Source organism: Eublepharis macularius, chromosome 6, assembly GCF_028583425.1.
Source record: "Eublepharis macularius isolate TG4126 chromosome 6, MPM_Emac_v1.0, whole genome shotgun sequence".
Classification (NCBI taxonomy): Eukaryota; Metazoa; Chordata; class Lepidosauria; order Squamata; family Eublepharidae; genus Eublepharis; species Eublepharis macularius.
In genome coordinates this window covers 60,117,902-60,134,438 of record NC_072795.1, presented here as the reverse complement: position 1 = coordinate 60,134,438, position 16,537 = coordinate 60,117,902, and the positions used below count along the sequence as shown (strand labels likewise).

Sequence of the window (16,537 nt, the reverse complement as noted above, 5' to 3'; positions counted from 1 at the left end):
GAAGTGTTTAGGAGGGGTGTATTTTGGGCACCATGTAGTTGGATATCAGTTATAATTTTGCAAAAAGGTTGTCCATGCATGTGTGAGCAAGGTGACAACACAGCTCACACTTTAAAAGAGTGCTTGCACTGATGTAAATAGAAGACAGCCCACTTAAGTTTATAAATATGAAGTGCAAAGAAAGTTCCTTACAAAGAATCAGGTGTTATACTGTTGTCTTAATAATCTAGTTCTCCAGTGCATAGAAATCTCTGCCCAATTGAGGAAGAAGCAGTTGTCCTGCATGGCACCAGCTGCCTTTACTTAGCCATGCAGTATTTCCTTCCTTTGTGTTTCTCTGGCTTGGCATGATATTTAGATGAAGGTAGATCAAAGCTCTCACCTGCCAACCAGCCTGAACCATGGAAAACGGTCATAGAAGGGGTCTCCGCCTGTCACTACATTGTCACAGTCTTCTATAACACTAGAAGGCACTTCAGCCGCCCGGTCATACATCTCCCGCATCAAGTCCAACCTCTGTCTGCAATGGAGGAGGAGGGGGAAAAGTCAACACACAAAATGGTGGCTGTGAATAATTTCCCTCTGATCTACTTGCATCCACACCACTATCTTACATGCACATCCTCAGAAGATGATTCTCTGCTCACTAAGGACACACTAATAAAAGAGGGAATCTCCTCCGTCCCTTGGTTAAGAAAGAGTCCCAAAATAACAACGGTTTTTTATTCATAATTTACAGCAAGGAATATTCTCTACAGATTTTGCACCTATTCACACAAGCATGGGTGGCTTTCATTCAGCATGCACAGAGAAGGTATTCACATGATTGCTCCGGCATCTGCAGAAACTAGATTTCAGCCTGTTGGTAGGATCTGGTCAAAATGTGGAATTAGCCGTGACATGCCAAGGCTCAGCCTAGTTTCGGCACCTGCTAGCATGGTCATGTGAAATCCCTGCATAAGATCAAATAGCGATGTGGGTAGTTATGGTGCCTATCCTGGCTCACAGAAAACACAGGTTAAAACATCTTGTTTGATTTTGCTATAGATAACTCCAGCTGTTTGTGGCAACACTGGCATACTTTGAACATTGTGCACAGAAGATCTGTTTTGTGATCCTGCTAACAAATCCATAAAATATGAAGCAGCCATGTGAACAGGCCTAAAAATAATCTATACTGCAGGTTCCATCTCTGCTTGATAATAGGTCTGTATCAGTTTGCATTTCCCTTTGTATCTGAATGGTCATGATGACTTCTGTCCAGGCAAAGTAAAAAATGCTTTCAAGCTTAGATGCTGGGGTGCTATTAAAACATCTCAATCTACCTGAGTTTCTCCAGTGTCCAGTAATGAGTTGCTCCATTCTTCTGATCCTGCACCTCCACAGCCACAATGGTCCTTGGGAAAGGACGTTTCTCACGGTCTTTGGCAGCATCCGGAGGCAGCAAGTCCGGAGGCAGAGGTGAGTACAGGGTGTCTGTGAGGAGCACGAACTGAAACTGAACCTGAAAGTAAGTAACTGTAATTAATATTGGTTCCTGCCAGAGGTCATGACTTGAAGCATCCCATTCTCTCCCACTGCAGCTATGATACCAGGATCACAAAGAAAAAAGTGATCTTGAAAATGCACTCTATTTGAGCAAGGTTAGTAGCAGCTCTGATCACAGTGTTTTTTATTCTGAGTCTTTTTTTTTTAAACAACTCTCAGTATTTACACAGAGGCACTTTTTGTTGAACAGGATGATTAAAACCTCTCTTTTGATCTTGCTGTAGAATGTTGCAATCCTCTGCACGTTTACTTGGGTGTAAGCCCTATTGGTACACATGCATGGAATTGTGCTGCACATCCCTTAACACATTCATACAAACTGCCAGATAATATGCTGGTTGCCTGGATAAAGACTCCAAAGTAATGAAAAGCTTTTTAGACTACTGGAACTTCTAAGTTAAAAGAGCTGCCTTAGAATAAGACCTGCTAGGGACAGAGAAATGTGTATTTACTCATTTTCTTTGTCTTCCTCAATCCATTGCTCTACAGACTATGTGGGTGGCCTTTTTCCTTCTAATACATTCTTTACTATTTTTAAATGCTTGTAGTTGTTCTCTGTACCCCTTAGCCCATTGTTCAAACATGCTGTTCAAAATGAGTGCTGAGGAAACAAGGTTGTTAATTGCTGGACTGCTAATTTCCTGAGACTGTGCAAGTATGGTAAGTCATTCCGTGGTAACCAGCTGCTAGGCAGCAGCAGACGTAGTCACTAGGCAGAGCCTTTAAGCGACACTGCAGAAGAGAAACAAGTGCTGGCCCTGTTGGAGGATAATTCCCCAAATTACCAGCTGGTGGCAGTGAACCAAAGGAGAAATGAGAGAAATAACCCCTCCAAGGGCTATGTGAGCTGGGAGAGCAGCACATTGTTGGGCAGAGACTGAGAGGGATGGTTATTGGTGACTATTTGCCTCAGAGCGCCACAACAGAGAGGTGCTCACAGGTCAGAGGACCATTCTGCCACAACAGTGTTATGATCATCAGTCCCTTTCCCTTTATAAAGGGCCTTTCTGAACCATTCTGTTTTAGTATAGCCATATTTCCTTTATAAGAAAGCATTCCTGATGGTTTCACATTATATACAAATGTAGTGTTCTGGCTTCCCATTGATGCTCCACACCCATCTGACCCACGGCCAGCATTAGCACACAGCAAGGGAAGGAAGCAAGGGAGAAGGGCAAGAAGGGGAGCCTAGTTGTGGGCATAGGGGGCCACTAAGCACTCGCTGCCCAGGGCCCCCCAAAACCTGGGACCAGTCCTGACCCCACCTAAAGAAAAGCCAGCAAGTGCAGCTTAGAAATGAAACCACTCTTGTCTTCAGCCAGCTCTCACTATCTCCAAGCCTCTCCCTGCTCTCAGCCCCAAGTTTGCCTGGCAACAGACTCCTCTCCTCACCCCTGCCACCAGTCTCTTAACAACACAGCAGCACAGCGAGCCCCTTCTGTGTATCCCTAAAGAAAAAGAAAGCAACACTACTGAGCTGTCCAAGTTATCTCGACTGTCTGTGCTCCTGCAACAAAGTGGTTTACATGTGACCCTGTTTACTCTATTGCACAGAAACAGTAGACTTGGGCAGGTCCTGGATCAATGGAAAGAAAAAAATAAGTCTGCTATTCTGCATGCACCACCATTAAAGGTTCCCTGCTGCCTTGTCTTGCCCTGCTGAAAAGTTAACCAACACTATACCTTTTTTACCTCATCTAAGCAGACTAGGTTAGCAGCAGGGTCTCTGGAGGGAAAGAAGTAACAGCAATGGAGCTAGGACTCACTGATCATCCCCATGCTGAACCTTGGTTTCACCAACTATCCAGAGTTAAAATAAACCATGATTTTGCATTATTTCTGAACTGACTCAGACAATAACAGTGTCTGCATACCCACTCTCTCCACATCACTCACTGCTGTCTGTCTTTGTCTCTTTTGCTTTTCTAATGTGCATATTCTAATGTCTAATTTGTAATATTATAATTGTAAATGAGAACCAGTGTGGTACAGTGGATAGAATGTAAGACCCAGCATTAAATTCCCACTTAGTGAAGTTCCCTGGGTGGCCACGGACCAGCCACTCTATCTCACCCTAACCTATTCCCAAGGTTGCTATGGGGATAAAATGAGGATGCAGAGAAACAGATACATTAACCTGAGCTCTTTGGAGGGAGGGATAAAAATAGATGAATGGAATATGAGAGTCTGACCCAAATGGAATTCTATTTTATACTGATAAATAGTCTGATGATGAAAACATAAAGGCCCTCTTATCCTCAATTGTGAGAGAAACAGCTCACCTTCTTCTTCAGTTCCACACTGATGGCATTGGCCTCTTTCAAGAAAATGGCATTGCCCCACAGCAGATCCCGGAGAGATGTAAACTGGTACCATTTCCACTTTCTAAAAGCCCAAAGTGCCAGCTCAAACTCCCGTTCAGTCCATTGTACTGGTGGGAGACAAAGAATCCACAAGGTCACTCTCTTCAAAGAGCAAGTCACAATACCTGATCACACCATCTTCTGCTCAAACAAAACGTGTGAATGACAAGAGAGCAGAAAAACTTAGTTTTTAGCCACGTGGCTCTAGAACAAACCCTATGAACTACTAAACACTCTATTGGAAAAAATATGCTCAAATGACTGGTTTAGATCTAGACTAGATGTTTCAGCAGGCTCAAGGATTTCCACTCATGGAGCATGATGGTCTTGCTTCTCCCCCACAATAGCCTAAAATGCTCCCAGAAATCCTGTTCTTGCAGGAGAGGGGACTCCCCACCCCCCCAAGACCAAGATTTCAGGGGACATATTGTCATGCTCTGGGAGGAAAAATCATGCTCTGAGCAGAAAACCTCAATAGAGAAAACTCTCTCAATAAACCACCTTCTCTGCTAAATTATTTTTCCAATGACCATCTTAGGAAGGCCCCAAAGAAAGCAGATGTCATTCTGGTGAACAGCTTGTTTGCAAAACCTTCCTTTATAGACTTTTGCTCCTGCATCCGTCTGAGCCTCCATATCATACATGTTCTTCTTGCACTGATTTGACTAGCTTTGCTTCTGAGTAAATCTGCACATTACACTCACAGACTAACTAGATGATACGCTGGGACTTGTGTGTCAGGCTCTCCCATCTTAAAAATAAATAAGTTGGGAGCTCTGGACACAGAACTGCTAGCATATAATCTCCATAGGCCTTTTCACAGCCCACTACAGGCACCAGTCAAAGCCTATATGCTCACCGGTCAAAGCCTATATGCTCACCTTTTTACATTATACAGTCTCAATCTCTCATTCAAAAAAGTGAGGCAAGAACTAGCTAGCAAGGTAACCAATGAAGCAATGCAATGTGGTTCTGATTCCTGTAAATGTCTTGGGTGCAGCCAGACAAGAAACGATTCTAGCTGCAGTAAATGTACCTAAAATATACTCTGAAAACAAACTGCCATCTGAGTCATCCTCCTCCCCATTGCATCATCACAGACTGTATTAATGTCAACAGATCTTCACAGAATGTAAGTTGCAGTGATACTTGAAAGAGCCACATTGCCCTCTTACACAACTGTATAAAACGCAAGAGTGGTTTCTCATTTGGAACATCTGAGCACAACATACTATGACAGTTGTCAGGGTGCACACATATATCATTCAGTGTTCATCCCTAAAATACATGGAAGCTGAGGCCTGGTCATTGATTCCTTGTATTTGAAGGTACAAACAACAAAAAATACATGAATGAACACTTCATGATTTTAACATAATGCGTCTGCATTTGTACCTCATGCAGATTGTTATATGCCAGGCTGCCCATAACAGCATTTCCTGCCACTGAATTCATACCTTCATCCTCAGGCTCTTCCTCTTCCTCATTAGCTTCAGGGTAATATCTTGAGTCCATCTGTTTCTGTAAAGCCTCCAATTTACTCTCATAATCCTAAAGGAATGAGCAGTTAAGCATTTTTATTGTCCTCTCAGTGGCTGTTGTGCTTTGATGCTACATATTTTTGTTAGAGTGAATCCAATCCCTGAAATAATCTAATCCTTCTATTTTCTTGTTCATAACCAGTTCAGTTTACTGGACTACAGAGTTTCATGAGATCATCCTCCATAGAGCCTATGGGAACACTTCCAGTCTTAAACTGTGTGGGACATTAGATGGGGACTATATGAGGTCCTTGTCCTTTGAGGTTTATAATAAACCTGTATAAGGATCTGCTTTTTATCCCTGCTACAAACTAAGTGCTACAGTGTGTTTGGAAGGCTGGCTCCATTTTGGAACCAATGATCTCTTCCATCAATTACAATGCATTGTTATCTGCATACTGTTGCTCTCTGTGCCACGTACAAGTCTTTGCTGCTCCAGCAGATAATTAGCCTCTTCTCTTTCCTTTCGATATTGGTCTTCCAATTCCTGAAGCCTACGTGGAAACAGAAATGAGAGAATAGTCAGTATGGGTAAATTACAGAGGACTTCCACATTCTCTGTCTGGTGTCACTTCATCTTCTCCACACTCAAGCTTCCTTTGAATTCTCCATCCCGACCCTAGAACTCTTCCGCATACCTCTGTTCCATCTCCTGCTTCATGTCAATGCCTTGTTTCTCCAACAGTTCTCTCTGGGCAAAAGCCCAATCCACTGGTTCTGCAGGAGTCTCTGCACAAGGAGTTCTCTCTCGCTCTTGCCGTGCTTGCTCAGGATGGTTAAATCGGAATACATGGCTCTTCCCCATGATTATACGATTTCCTGGGGAGGGGGGCAGAGGGGGGCAGAGGAGTACACAGAGCAGTGAAAGTGTGCTAAGATTTCAGTGTATATGAGATCCCTTGCTAACATGCTACAAAGATGATCCACAGAAGAGTTTATACAAAAGCTGCCCCAAGTAAACAGAACCCTACAGACATCCAACCCTTATAATGACTTCAATGCAAACCAAACTTGACAGCCAGTCGGTTTAGGACAATAAACCTTCTCCTTAGAAAATAAATCCCATTTTTCCATTCCTGTGTGGTGTACAGTTGCATCATTTGTAAGGCTCCTTTTCATAACACCTATAACACCTTTCTCTTATTCCTGAGTCTCCAGTCCTTTCTCCTGGAAACAGTAGTGAACGTACCTGATCTCAAGATGCTAGGTTCTGTTACTTTCTTGCCATTGACATAGGTGTCTGCCCCCTCACAAGGTTCTAGGGTCACCACTGCTGTGAAAAGGACACAAGTGGAATTGGGGGGTGGGGGTGGAGGACAAAACGACAAGTGAGCAGTAGTATACACAAGGAACAACCATCTCCCCAATCATTAAAAATACAGGCTGATTGGTCTACTTGTTGACCAGGGAACTAAGCCCTCAGTGTTATAAGAACACCATTCCTTCTACATACTGAACTAAACCTTGATAGGCATGGTTGGGCTTTCATTTTAAATATCTACCTTCATTAGGTGTAACAGCTTGATAAGTCATGGATTCCAGCACACTAAGGCAGAACCCATAGGCTTAAAGGGAACTATAATTTTTGTAAGCTGTCATCAAATTTATTAGAGGATGGGGCAAAAATATCTCAAATAAATGAAGGAAGGATTTATACTGCTGTAAATTCTATGTAGCCATGGGGTTTACTCTATTTGGGGTTTCAGCCCAACCTAACAGAGCTAACTGGCTTTTCGCCATCTACAAATGGGGCAATTGACTGCAATAAATCCATGCCAGTTTGATCCTATAATGATTCAGCGGAAGGTTAATTCAGATAACTAGGAGCTACATATTTGCCACTTGTGTCTTATATTGTACCACTGGGAGGTGGTCACTTGTATCATCCAGCTGCTCAGTTACCTAACTATGCTTTTCAGCCCAAAGAAATCTAGGGCAAGCAATACCAACTTTGCCTTGCAGTCAGAGGCCATGTGGTAAAAAAACTGCATTATAACAAGGGCAGCCCTAGCATGAACTGCTGTTCTTCCCCTCCTCAATGAATTATTCATAAATAAGCAAGAAGTGGTCCACCTAATTGTTTGAAATTTTGATCACTACTGAAATTTTTATGTTTTCCTCAAAATATTAAGAGCAGAGCTAAACCCAGCAGTTAGTGAACCTGATCATTAGGTTCTGGAGTAGCACGTCAGTATTTGCCTACATATCTGCAGACACCACTTTCTGTAATCCTGATTCAGGATTTTGCTGGATACACATCCTCAATGGAAAAAATTCATCTTTATATACAGCATCAAACAAAATAAGTATCTGTATATTCAAGAAGAAATACGGAAAGCAGCCTACAATTTCCTTGAGGATTGTGTGTATGCACAAATTTATGGAAGAGACTAGTTTTCCAGAATTTAGATTAGATAAATGCTTAGATTTCCTGCCAATCTAGAGCAGAATTGTATGCTCCAACCACATCCCATTCCCCATTGCAAACAACCTTTCCAGAACAGACAGTCCAAAACACCTCTAGCAAAAAGGTTGCCAGAGAAACAGTATTTTATGTTTAACTGTGAAGTCATCTTCCTGGCTTCCTACCTTGCCTTGTGAAATGTTTGTTTCATATCAATTTGCACATCTCACAAAACCTTCTAGCAGGCATGGTTTTCTTCATATTTCCCACTGCTACTGCATAAGATAAATGGGAATGTTCTTGCTGTGTGTAGCACTGTTAACAATCCCCTACAAACAGCTGGAAGGCACTTAAGCAGAGAAATCCAGCACAGCAGCGCAGAGAGAGAGAGTTGCAGTTGTACTTAAGGTCTGCACGGAGCTGACAGAAAGCAGGGGAGGAAGGCATAGCACCACACTGTTTGCAACACTGCTAAGCACTCCATATGAAATGAAAGTAGCACTCTTTATACAGACTGGAGGGCAGTGACTTAGGCTGATGCCGCTGAAAGCATTTCTCAGCTCTTCCCCTTTTGCCCATCTCCGCTGGTAAAAAACGAAAAGGCTTATAACAGCTTTTGGACAACTATTAGACAAGCAAAAGGTTGAATTATGATCACATTCAGCCTCTCTGTGTTTTATGATACACATGTGATCTTGATATTCCAGAAGCTAGAATATCAAAGGGAAAGAAGCCCGCAAATGGTGCGGCTTTCTTTATGGGGATACCTTCACTGCCAGCCTTTGTGTCACTTCGAAAAATGCAGTGCTCTTCTTTGATGAAGTGCCCACTGAGGACAATGTCCTGCCTCCTCTCAGCATCCTCTCGACCAACCCTGTTGAGGACAAAACACACTAATTCAGTGATAAGCTTTCCAAAATAACAAAACATTCTGACTGTTCTTCTGAACAGCAGAAAAATAACAGAATTCTCTGGACTCCCCATGAGCAGGCATGATGGACTGCACTTAACAACAGATTTCCAAAGTACAGCAAAATCAGAGAGCTGGGAACGGAAGGGTTAACGATTCCCTAGAATGGAGAGCTTGAGTGACTGGCTGCTCCCTCTTCTCTGATTGGTCAGAGTTATTTTTAATCCATACCAGAAGTTTCCGTCAGATGGAACCAGTCAGTTGGTTTTCTAACAGGATTCAGAGTCAGGGAGCCTGACAAGAAAAGTCAGACAGGTTCACCTTTAGAGTGAAGAGAGAAAACTCCTTTGCCTTAACTGTAGTATTACTGTCCTGAGGAAGAATTTCTATCTAAGAATTCAAAGTCTAAGTATCAGCATAAGCTGAAGCATGCTTTACACAGACACCAGAGAATTGGGAGTGTGTTTTGGCAAGAGTGATTGGGTAATGGTTTAATACTCCCTTTCAAGCCAAAAAGAAGAGGGGTTATATCTTCTGAGGAGAAGATTAATTCTGGCCCAGTTTTCAAAGGGGGTTTGGCTCTGAGGAGGACTCCAGGTCTGTTTTAAAGGGAAAACAGTTTTAGATGACTCAAATGATAGAAATACCCTCTAGTTTCAAGAAAGGAGTGAGTTAGGTCCACAAAGAAAGTGACAAACTCCAGAAATGTGAACGGTCATAGGAAACTTCCTGAAGAAACATTGTTGCTGTAACTAAATTACTAAGTAAAACACCTCTCACTGTTAAGAACCAAGATATATGAAAATTAGCAACAGAGCCAGTTATAAAAATAAATACAACAGGCGCTAGCAGCGGGGCCAAGGCCTTGCTGCCACCACAGAGGCAGCAGAAAGGCCGTGGGGGTGGGGGCTCCCCTGTGCTGCACATGAATCCCTGCTGGTTCTGCAGCCCTGCAGCTGCCACAGAGGCAGTGGGAAGGCCACAGGAGAGGGCTCCCCCATGCGGCGCCTCCCCACTGGCAGGCCTCTGAGGGGCTGTGGAGGCAGCAGGGAGGTGCAGCATGGCTTCCCCTGCACTGTGCCCCCCTGCTGGCTCTGCAGCCCCTCTGAGGCCTGCTGTGCAGGTGCACCACAGGGCCCTCAGTGCACCTGCACCAGGATAAGAGGGGAGTTACAGGGGCGCGCCACGGTGGGGCACAGGGGAATGCTGTGCCGCCCGGGGGTGCCCCCCCTGTTGGCCAGATAAGTGGGGTCAGGGGGAGGAGGTGGGAACAGGTGGAAGCAACCCTACTGTTATGTGAAGTGTATTCTGTAATACCAACAAAAATTTACCTCCACATTTCCATCCCCTGACTATACTTACTCAATCCCTGCCTGTTAATTAAAGTTGTTATTTCTTTTTGAATATTATATAGTCTCTAGTGCCATTTTCAACAAAAAGGAAGAAGGCTTCTGCTTTTCCCTATCAAGTTCCTGAGCTGAGCTAAAAAGCCAAAATTATATCTGCGTCTCAGGGTGGAACAAACAGACTTTCAAAACCACAAATATTAACACACTACTTGGGGCTGCTCAGTTAAAGCAGGGAAACTGAATTTTGGCATGAAAATCTGCCTTACACTGGGGAGAGTGAAGGGGACAGGGGTCCATCACAGCTGGAAAACTGTTAGAATGCAAAAGTATAACACACCAATTCTTTTTGTTGTTTCTATTTGTTTTTTTTGATTGGTTACTTTTGTTGATATTCCTTTATTCCTTCCTTTATTTAGTAGTTTTTAGATGCTTCTTCACCACTTGTCATAAGTTGTTTTAATTTGAGTTTTTAGCTGCCTTGTGGATAGTAACAATCAAAAAGTGGGATGTGTGTGCATGAAGTGGAGCCAACTTATGGCAACCCCATAGGGCTTTCAAGGCAAGAGACAAACAGAGCTGGTTTGGCATTGCCTGCCTCTGCGTAGCAACCCTGGGCATCCTTAAAGGTCTCCCATCCAAGTACTAACCAAGGCTTGCTTAGCTTCTTATATCTGATGAGACTAGCCTGGGCTGTTGGTTAGGGACCTAATGTATGATATTCATATTTTAATAAATAAAATACATTCCAGCTCAACTGGATCAGCAAACAGTTTGCTTCTAACCATCATTCAAAGTTATGATCTAGAAAGGCCTAATCTCACACCAAGTCTATCTTAGCAAGGGCCATCTCCCAAATAGGCTTCTGCACCAAAAAGATTATCACAACGCCATGCTTTGGATCTCACTTTTGCAGGAATTTAGATCCAAGTTAGGAGTGCAGCCTTTTGTGTGCAGTAGCCACAACTTTGGAACTCTCTCCAAAGAAGTCCATTGGGAAATTACTCAGGCCCCATTCCTATACAAATGTACTTATGTATAACTAAATGTGCCAGGAAATTGATGAAGATATATATTCAAACATATATTTGATTTAAAGCAACTCAATTAAGACAGACAATGTCCTCATTTGGATGAATTTTCCAATGCACATCTGGATAATTATCCCGTTTCCCCCTGTGGTTCGGGATCCAGCAAGTGGTATGCGTGCAGATGCCTGTTTTCACATACAGAGCTCCTAATTTGAAACAAATTTCTGCCAGATTTTTTAGCTCTGTGGCATTCTGCCTTCTTAGTAGTTAGGGATACAAGATCAGCTGTCTTAATCTCTATATTTATGTTGCTGGTTTCCTCCTCTGCTTTGTGTTTTTTTAAAATAGGGGGAAAGGTTAAAAGAGATGTTTCAGTATGAGTTATAGATCCAGAAGAGTTAGCCGTATTAGTCTGTAGCTGCAAAATAGTAAAAAGTCCAGTAGCACCTTTAAGACTAAATACTTTTATTGTGGTTTTGAGAACCACAGCTCTGACGAAGAGAGATATCTGTGATATCTCCAGTTAGACTTTAAAAATAATACGCCTAGGAAAGGCTTTTGACTATAGAGAGATTCTGCTAACTACTGCAGACCGTGTGGAGTTAGACATCCCCCAAAGCATATCAAATAATTTCATAAAGCTTCGGAAAACCATGCCAGTACTACAGAGCACAATGATGGACATCTGAATGCCCAGGAGTTGAAGTAAACTATATAATCACCATCCCTTACACCTGAACCTGGCAAAGCTGTTATGGTTATCATCTACATTACCTGGTTATCCCATCTTTAATGTAGTATAGAAGGCACTCAGACATCAGTGGGTCCTCGTTTAGGTTGACCAGATGTGGTGTCTAAGAGACAAACAAAAACATAGGGGAATTTAGTTTAGTCTTCAAAATTAGAGGCCCATCTGTGTCCTTCCAATATCTATTCATACTGTGACAGTAACCCAACTGTGTTAATTGATTAAAAAGTTTATCCTCCTTTTGATTAACTTGAAAAACCAGGATTCAGTGCTTTCAGACTCTACTGCATCCACGGCCATCCCTGCCGGACCTCTGTATGTAGGAAGCTTACTGATGGTTAGAAACTGGCTGCAAAACATTATCTAGGAAAACTCTGGACTCCGGACTCATTTTAAGGTTTGGCACAATTGTATTGCCCTAAGAGACCTCTGATGCACAACTTTTATGTTTATTTATGTTTACATTAATACTTTGTTTTAGTAATAATACGTATTTGTTCACAAAATGAAATGTTTACAAAATATTAAATGTGTATTTGGAATCCGATCATATTTTCTCTTCCAATAGATTATTTTAGACAACTATTCAGAAAATAGTGTAGATCACAAATGTTCATTTCCTGATTCACTGCACAGAATCACACTTCTAAGTCCACTAAAATCAATGGGCTCTGAATGATATAACTCTACTTAGAATTGCACTATTAATATAGTTTGATTTTTTTATTTCTGCTATATATCATCTCTTAATCAAGTAGTCCTTCTGTTTCAATACTGTCCTAAATTTCTAGTATTTGTCACATATAGTCTTTGCTGCCATTTTTTCTTTCTGGTTGCTCTCAGAAATATACCTTGTAAAACTGGTTTCTGGTCTTTCCTGAGCATAGATACAGGCATTTCATATCGAAATGGTTCAAATGAAACCATATCCAAAAAGCTTTCAGGGAGAGATAGACAAATATTTAAAGTCTGTATTATTCCTGTCACATTTCCAATATGCAAAAATGTTTGAATTGCAAATTCTATTAAATCCTTGAGGCATAAGACGATTGTAATGAGTTGGACTCCACATATTTGTTAGCAGTGGCTCTTTTCTTGTATGCAAGGTCATCCTCTGACACAAGCAAGAGGCTCTTCCAACATCAGTACAGGAACACATCCACAGGGTCCAGCTATACACGTAAACTTTAACTGAGCTTCTCTTAGACTCACAGCCAAGCTACAAGAGACGAATTACATGCGGAGGAGCACGTGAAGCGAGTCGCAATGTTAGCCGGGAAGCTGAGTTTTAAAAGAGATTGGAAGGCTTTGTTAATTTCCCCTCTTTACAGAGCCAGGGAGATAGCTGCTCAGAGGGTTTGTTAATTTCCTCTTTGCCTCCTGAAGGCTCTGTCAGTTTGAAGAGGAAATAAAACAAACCTCCTGAGCAGTGATCTCCCTGGCTCTGTAGACAGGGGAAATTGACAAACCTTCAGATCTCTTTTAAAACTCAGCTTCCCAGCTAACATTGCGACTCCCCTCATGTGCTCCTCCTCGTGTAATTAATCTCTTGTAGCTTAGCTCTGAGTCACAAAGAAAAGCCACTTATAATTTAAAAGATTCTTCTGCTATCACTTTAGATAGTTGTTTTTAAAAACAAGTATCTCCCAGCTGTAATTAAATCCAGTGTACATAGGACGTAACCACATAAAATGTAAGAGATCCAAGACTGGATTCCCTTGATTTCATGGTAGTCCTTGATGTCATTTTAAAGCAATCAGGTATCATGTACAATGAGTTCTGAGATGTATTCAGAATGTAAAGAAAGTGGGTCTCTAACAGTGCAATCCTAAACAAAATTATTCCAGTCTAAGCCTACTGATTTCAATGGGCTTAGACTAGAGCAACTGCTTAGGACTGCACTGTAAATTAGGTACTTAAATACAAATAGAATACTTCTTCAGGTCTAAATATGGTGTCCCCTTCCTTGATTATTTAATTAATAGAATCTGTCTCAAATTATCACTTTCATTTGCAAAACATAAGTATATTCTTTAAATACCAATCAATCAATTACAACTTAGATGTCTGGCAGCCCCACTATAACCCTGAATCCTCACAGCAGCAGTAACACCCATGACTGAGTTCTGTTGTTGTGTCTCCAAACCCTCAGTATATGAGGCCTCCCTGCCGAGTGGAGATAGTTTGACACAGAAATCTCTCCAGTAGTGAACAGCAGATAGAGAGACCTTGAAACTCATTTGGCTTGTGACATCAGGCAGAATATACCAAGGCATGCGGTTCAATAAGCAAGCTCATTATATCACCCTTGGAAATCATTCTAATTATGTAATTCAAAGAAAGCATGCAGAATGTTGCTGTTTCTTCTCTTTTCCTATATACTAAGGTCCTTGTAAGCCAGCTCTTTTAGCCTCTCTGTACAGTTCATAAAGTTTCTTGGCATAGGACAGTACAACCAATATTTGAAAAGGAGTCACACACAGATCATTTCAAGACAACTCTCTGGAGGACCAACCTTCTTGGGAGAATACATCCCTGCACATTCTAGGAAAACATCCTGGGGCTTAAATGGCTGTGACTCTATGGTAGAATTGGAAAGAAAATTGTGCAATGTGCCAAAAAAAATCATTTTCCTTGCCACATATGACTCCATTTTAGAAGTCAGCAGAATGAGGCAGAAGAATCCTGAGGTAGAAGCAAGGACTGTACCACTTTAGATTGAAGGTTGAGGATTCCAATTTGGAGTTTTTTCCCATGGATAAAATTTCATGCAATATGCAGAAAACAAGAGTTGTCAACTCCAGGTTGGGAAATCCCTGGAGATGTGGGGGTGGGGAGGGGAGGGGAGTTTGGGGAGGGGAGGGGAGGGACCTCAGTGGGGTATAATGACATAGAATCCACCCTCCAAAGCAGTCATTTTCTCCATGGGAACTGATCTCTGTAGCCTGAAGATTCTCTGTAAATCCGGAAGATTTTCAGGACCTACCTGAAGGTTGGCAACTCCACAGAAAACCCAGACCAGCCAATTTCTTGGTATGCTTGTTTGCCATGAGTAGCAATTGGTCTTAACACTGGGGAGAATAAAACAATCTAGGTCTACAATGACTACGGTCATCTTCAGAAGCCCTGCTTCAGGTGCCCCTTAGGTAGGTGGCAATCCAAAAGAGGTCCTTCTCAGTAGTGACAAAAAACTCTGGAATTCTCTCCCTATGAAGATTCCTTTGTTCCCTTCTGTTGCCATCTTTTGAAAGCAGGTGACGACTTTTTTGTTTTGTTTGGCGTTCCCTCAGTGTCTCCTCCTTCCCTGCACAGTATTTTAATTCTTGTTTTTGTTTCTGCATGTATTATAACTATGGTTTTAATTGTTTTAATGAGATGGGGTTGGATGGTTTTAATAGTTTTAAAATGTGGTTTCATTATGTATGTTTTAATTTGTTATCCCCTCAGTGGTCCTTGTGAGGGAAGAAAGGCAGGCTAGAAATTTTGTAAGATGAATGAAAAAAATAAAGTTTCGACTTGCAATCTGGAATGGTACAGCCCATTCTACCTACTCAAGAATACACTACTTCATTCTGCTGCATGTGTAGACTAGACCTTGCCATTTTCTTATCAAAGGCATGCTTCTTTCTAGAGAGTAGAAGATTAGGGTTGCATTGAATGATGTGGCTGGGCTGGGGAAACCAGACCACTGGGCAAACCGAGGCAATTGCCTATGGTACCAGAGCAGGGGAGGGATACCAAAATGAGGCTTGCCAGTGGCAAGGGCTAGCCCATGTGCTTGGAGGTGATGCTGGTCACCTGGGCTGTTTGCGTGGCCCACCTCACCCCCATCCCGTAGCCTGCCCCATCCACACTCTCAAGGGAGGGAGGAAGCTTACTACTCGCTAGGGTTGCCAGTAGTGTTGCTAGGTCAAGGCAGAGTTGTTAGAGCTTGGCAACCAGAGGGAGGGTTGGAGGTGGGGAAATGAGAAGGTGAGCAACTTTGGCTACATCACACAACATCATAGAGTAGCTCTAGGAATCATCTCAAACTCTATGGCAAAATAGATGTTGCCAACATGGCTGGGATTTTTTTTCTCCTGCTGTCGCTTAGAGCAGCAGGCAAACGAGCTTGCCAGCAGGAGGCCTCCTGCCATAGTGGGAGGCCTGGCAGCCCTAGATGTCAGTCTAGGAATTGCCAGAATTTCCAGCAATTCCTAGAATGACATGATGCCACTTCCAGGTTTCCTTTGGAAGTGACATCATGTCATGTGTGATGCTGGTAATTTAAAAAAATTCTCCTGCCACTTAAAAGAGCAACAGAAGGATAAGCAGGTTGCCATCACGAGGTCTCCTGCAATGGCAGGATACCTGCAACAGACAATTCCGGGAATATATATTAAATTATCAATTCTTTATATTCAGTGCAAAGGTGCAAAGTGCAAAGTGCAATTATATAAATATTCAAATTGATAAATATAAATACAATAAGAATATCTGATTTCTCTGTCCCAACGTGCAATAAATATGATAAAAGTTACTTGTTTTATGTCCAAATCGTTATGAAGAAGATTTTTAAGAATCAATGTCCGTAAACTGTATATGATGAAAACTTAGCAGCATACAAGGTTGCAAATGGAGAGTCCCGATGTAGATGCTGGGTGACT

The 16,537-nt window shown here is 42.2% G+C and overlaps 1 protein-coding gene across 16 annotated transcripts in view; it reads right to left on the bottom strand.

The window, feature by feature from the left end:
- Positions 1–16,537, bottom strand: part of KIF1A (kinesin family member 1A) — a 125,101-nt gene that overhangs the window by 50,202 nt on the left and 58,362 nt on the right. For all 16 annotated transcript variants that reach the window (XM_054982324.1, XM_054982330.1, XM_054982331.1 and 13 more), the window contains 9 exons: positions 11,918–11,997; positions 8,624–8,730; positions 6,642–6,725; positions 6,091–6,271; positions 5,874–5,946; positions 5,369–5,462; positions 3,831–3,979; positions 1,326–1,504; positions 383–520 (listed from right to left, as the gene is read on the bottom strand). In XM_054982324.1, the coding sequence (XP_054838299.1) occupies positions 383–520; positions 1,326–1,504; positions 3,831–3,979; positions 5,369–5,462; positions 5,874–5,946; positions 6,091–6,271; positions 6,642–6,725; positions 8,624–8,730; positions 11,918–11,997 (1,085 nt within the window). The remainder of the gene's footprint in view (positions 1–382; positions 521–1,325; positions 1,505–3,830; positions 3,980–5,368; positions 5,463–5,873; positions 5,947–6,090; positions 6,272–6,641; positions 6,726–8,623; positions 8,731–11,917; positions 11,998–16,537) is intronic.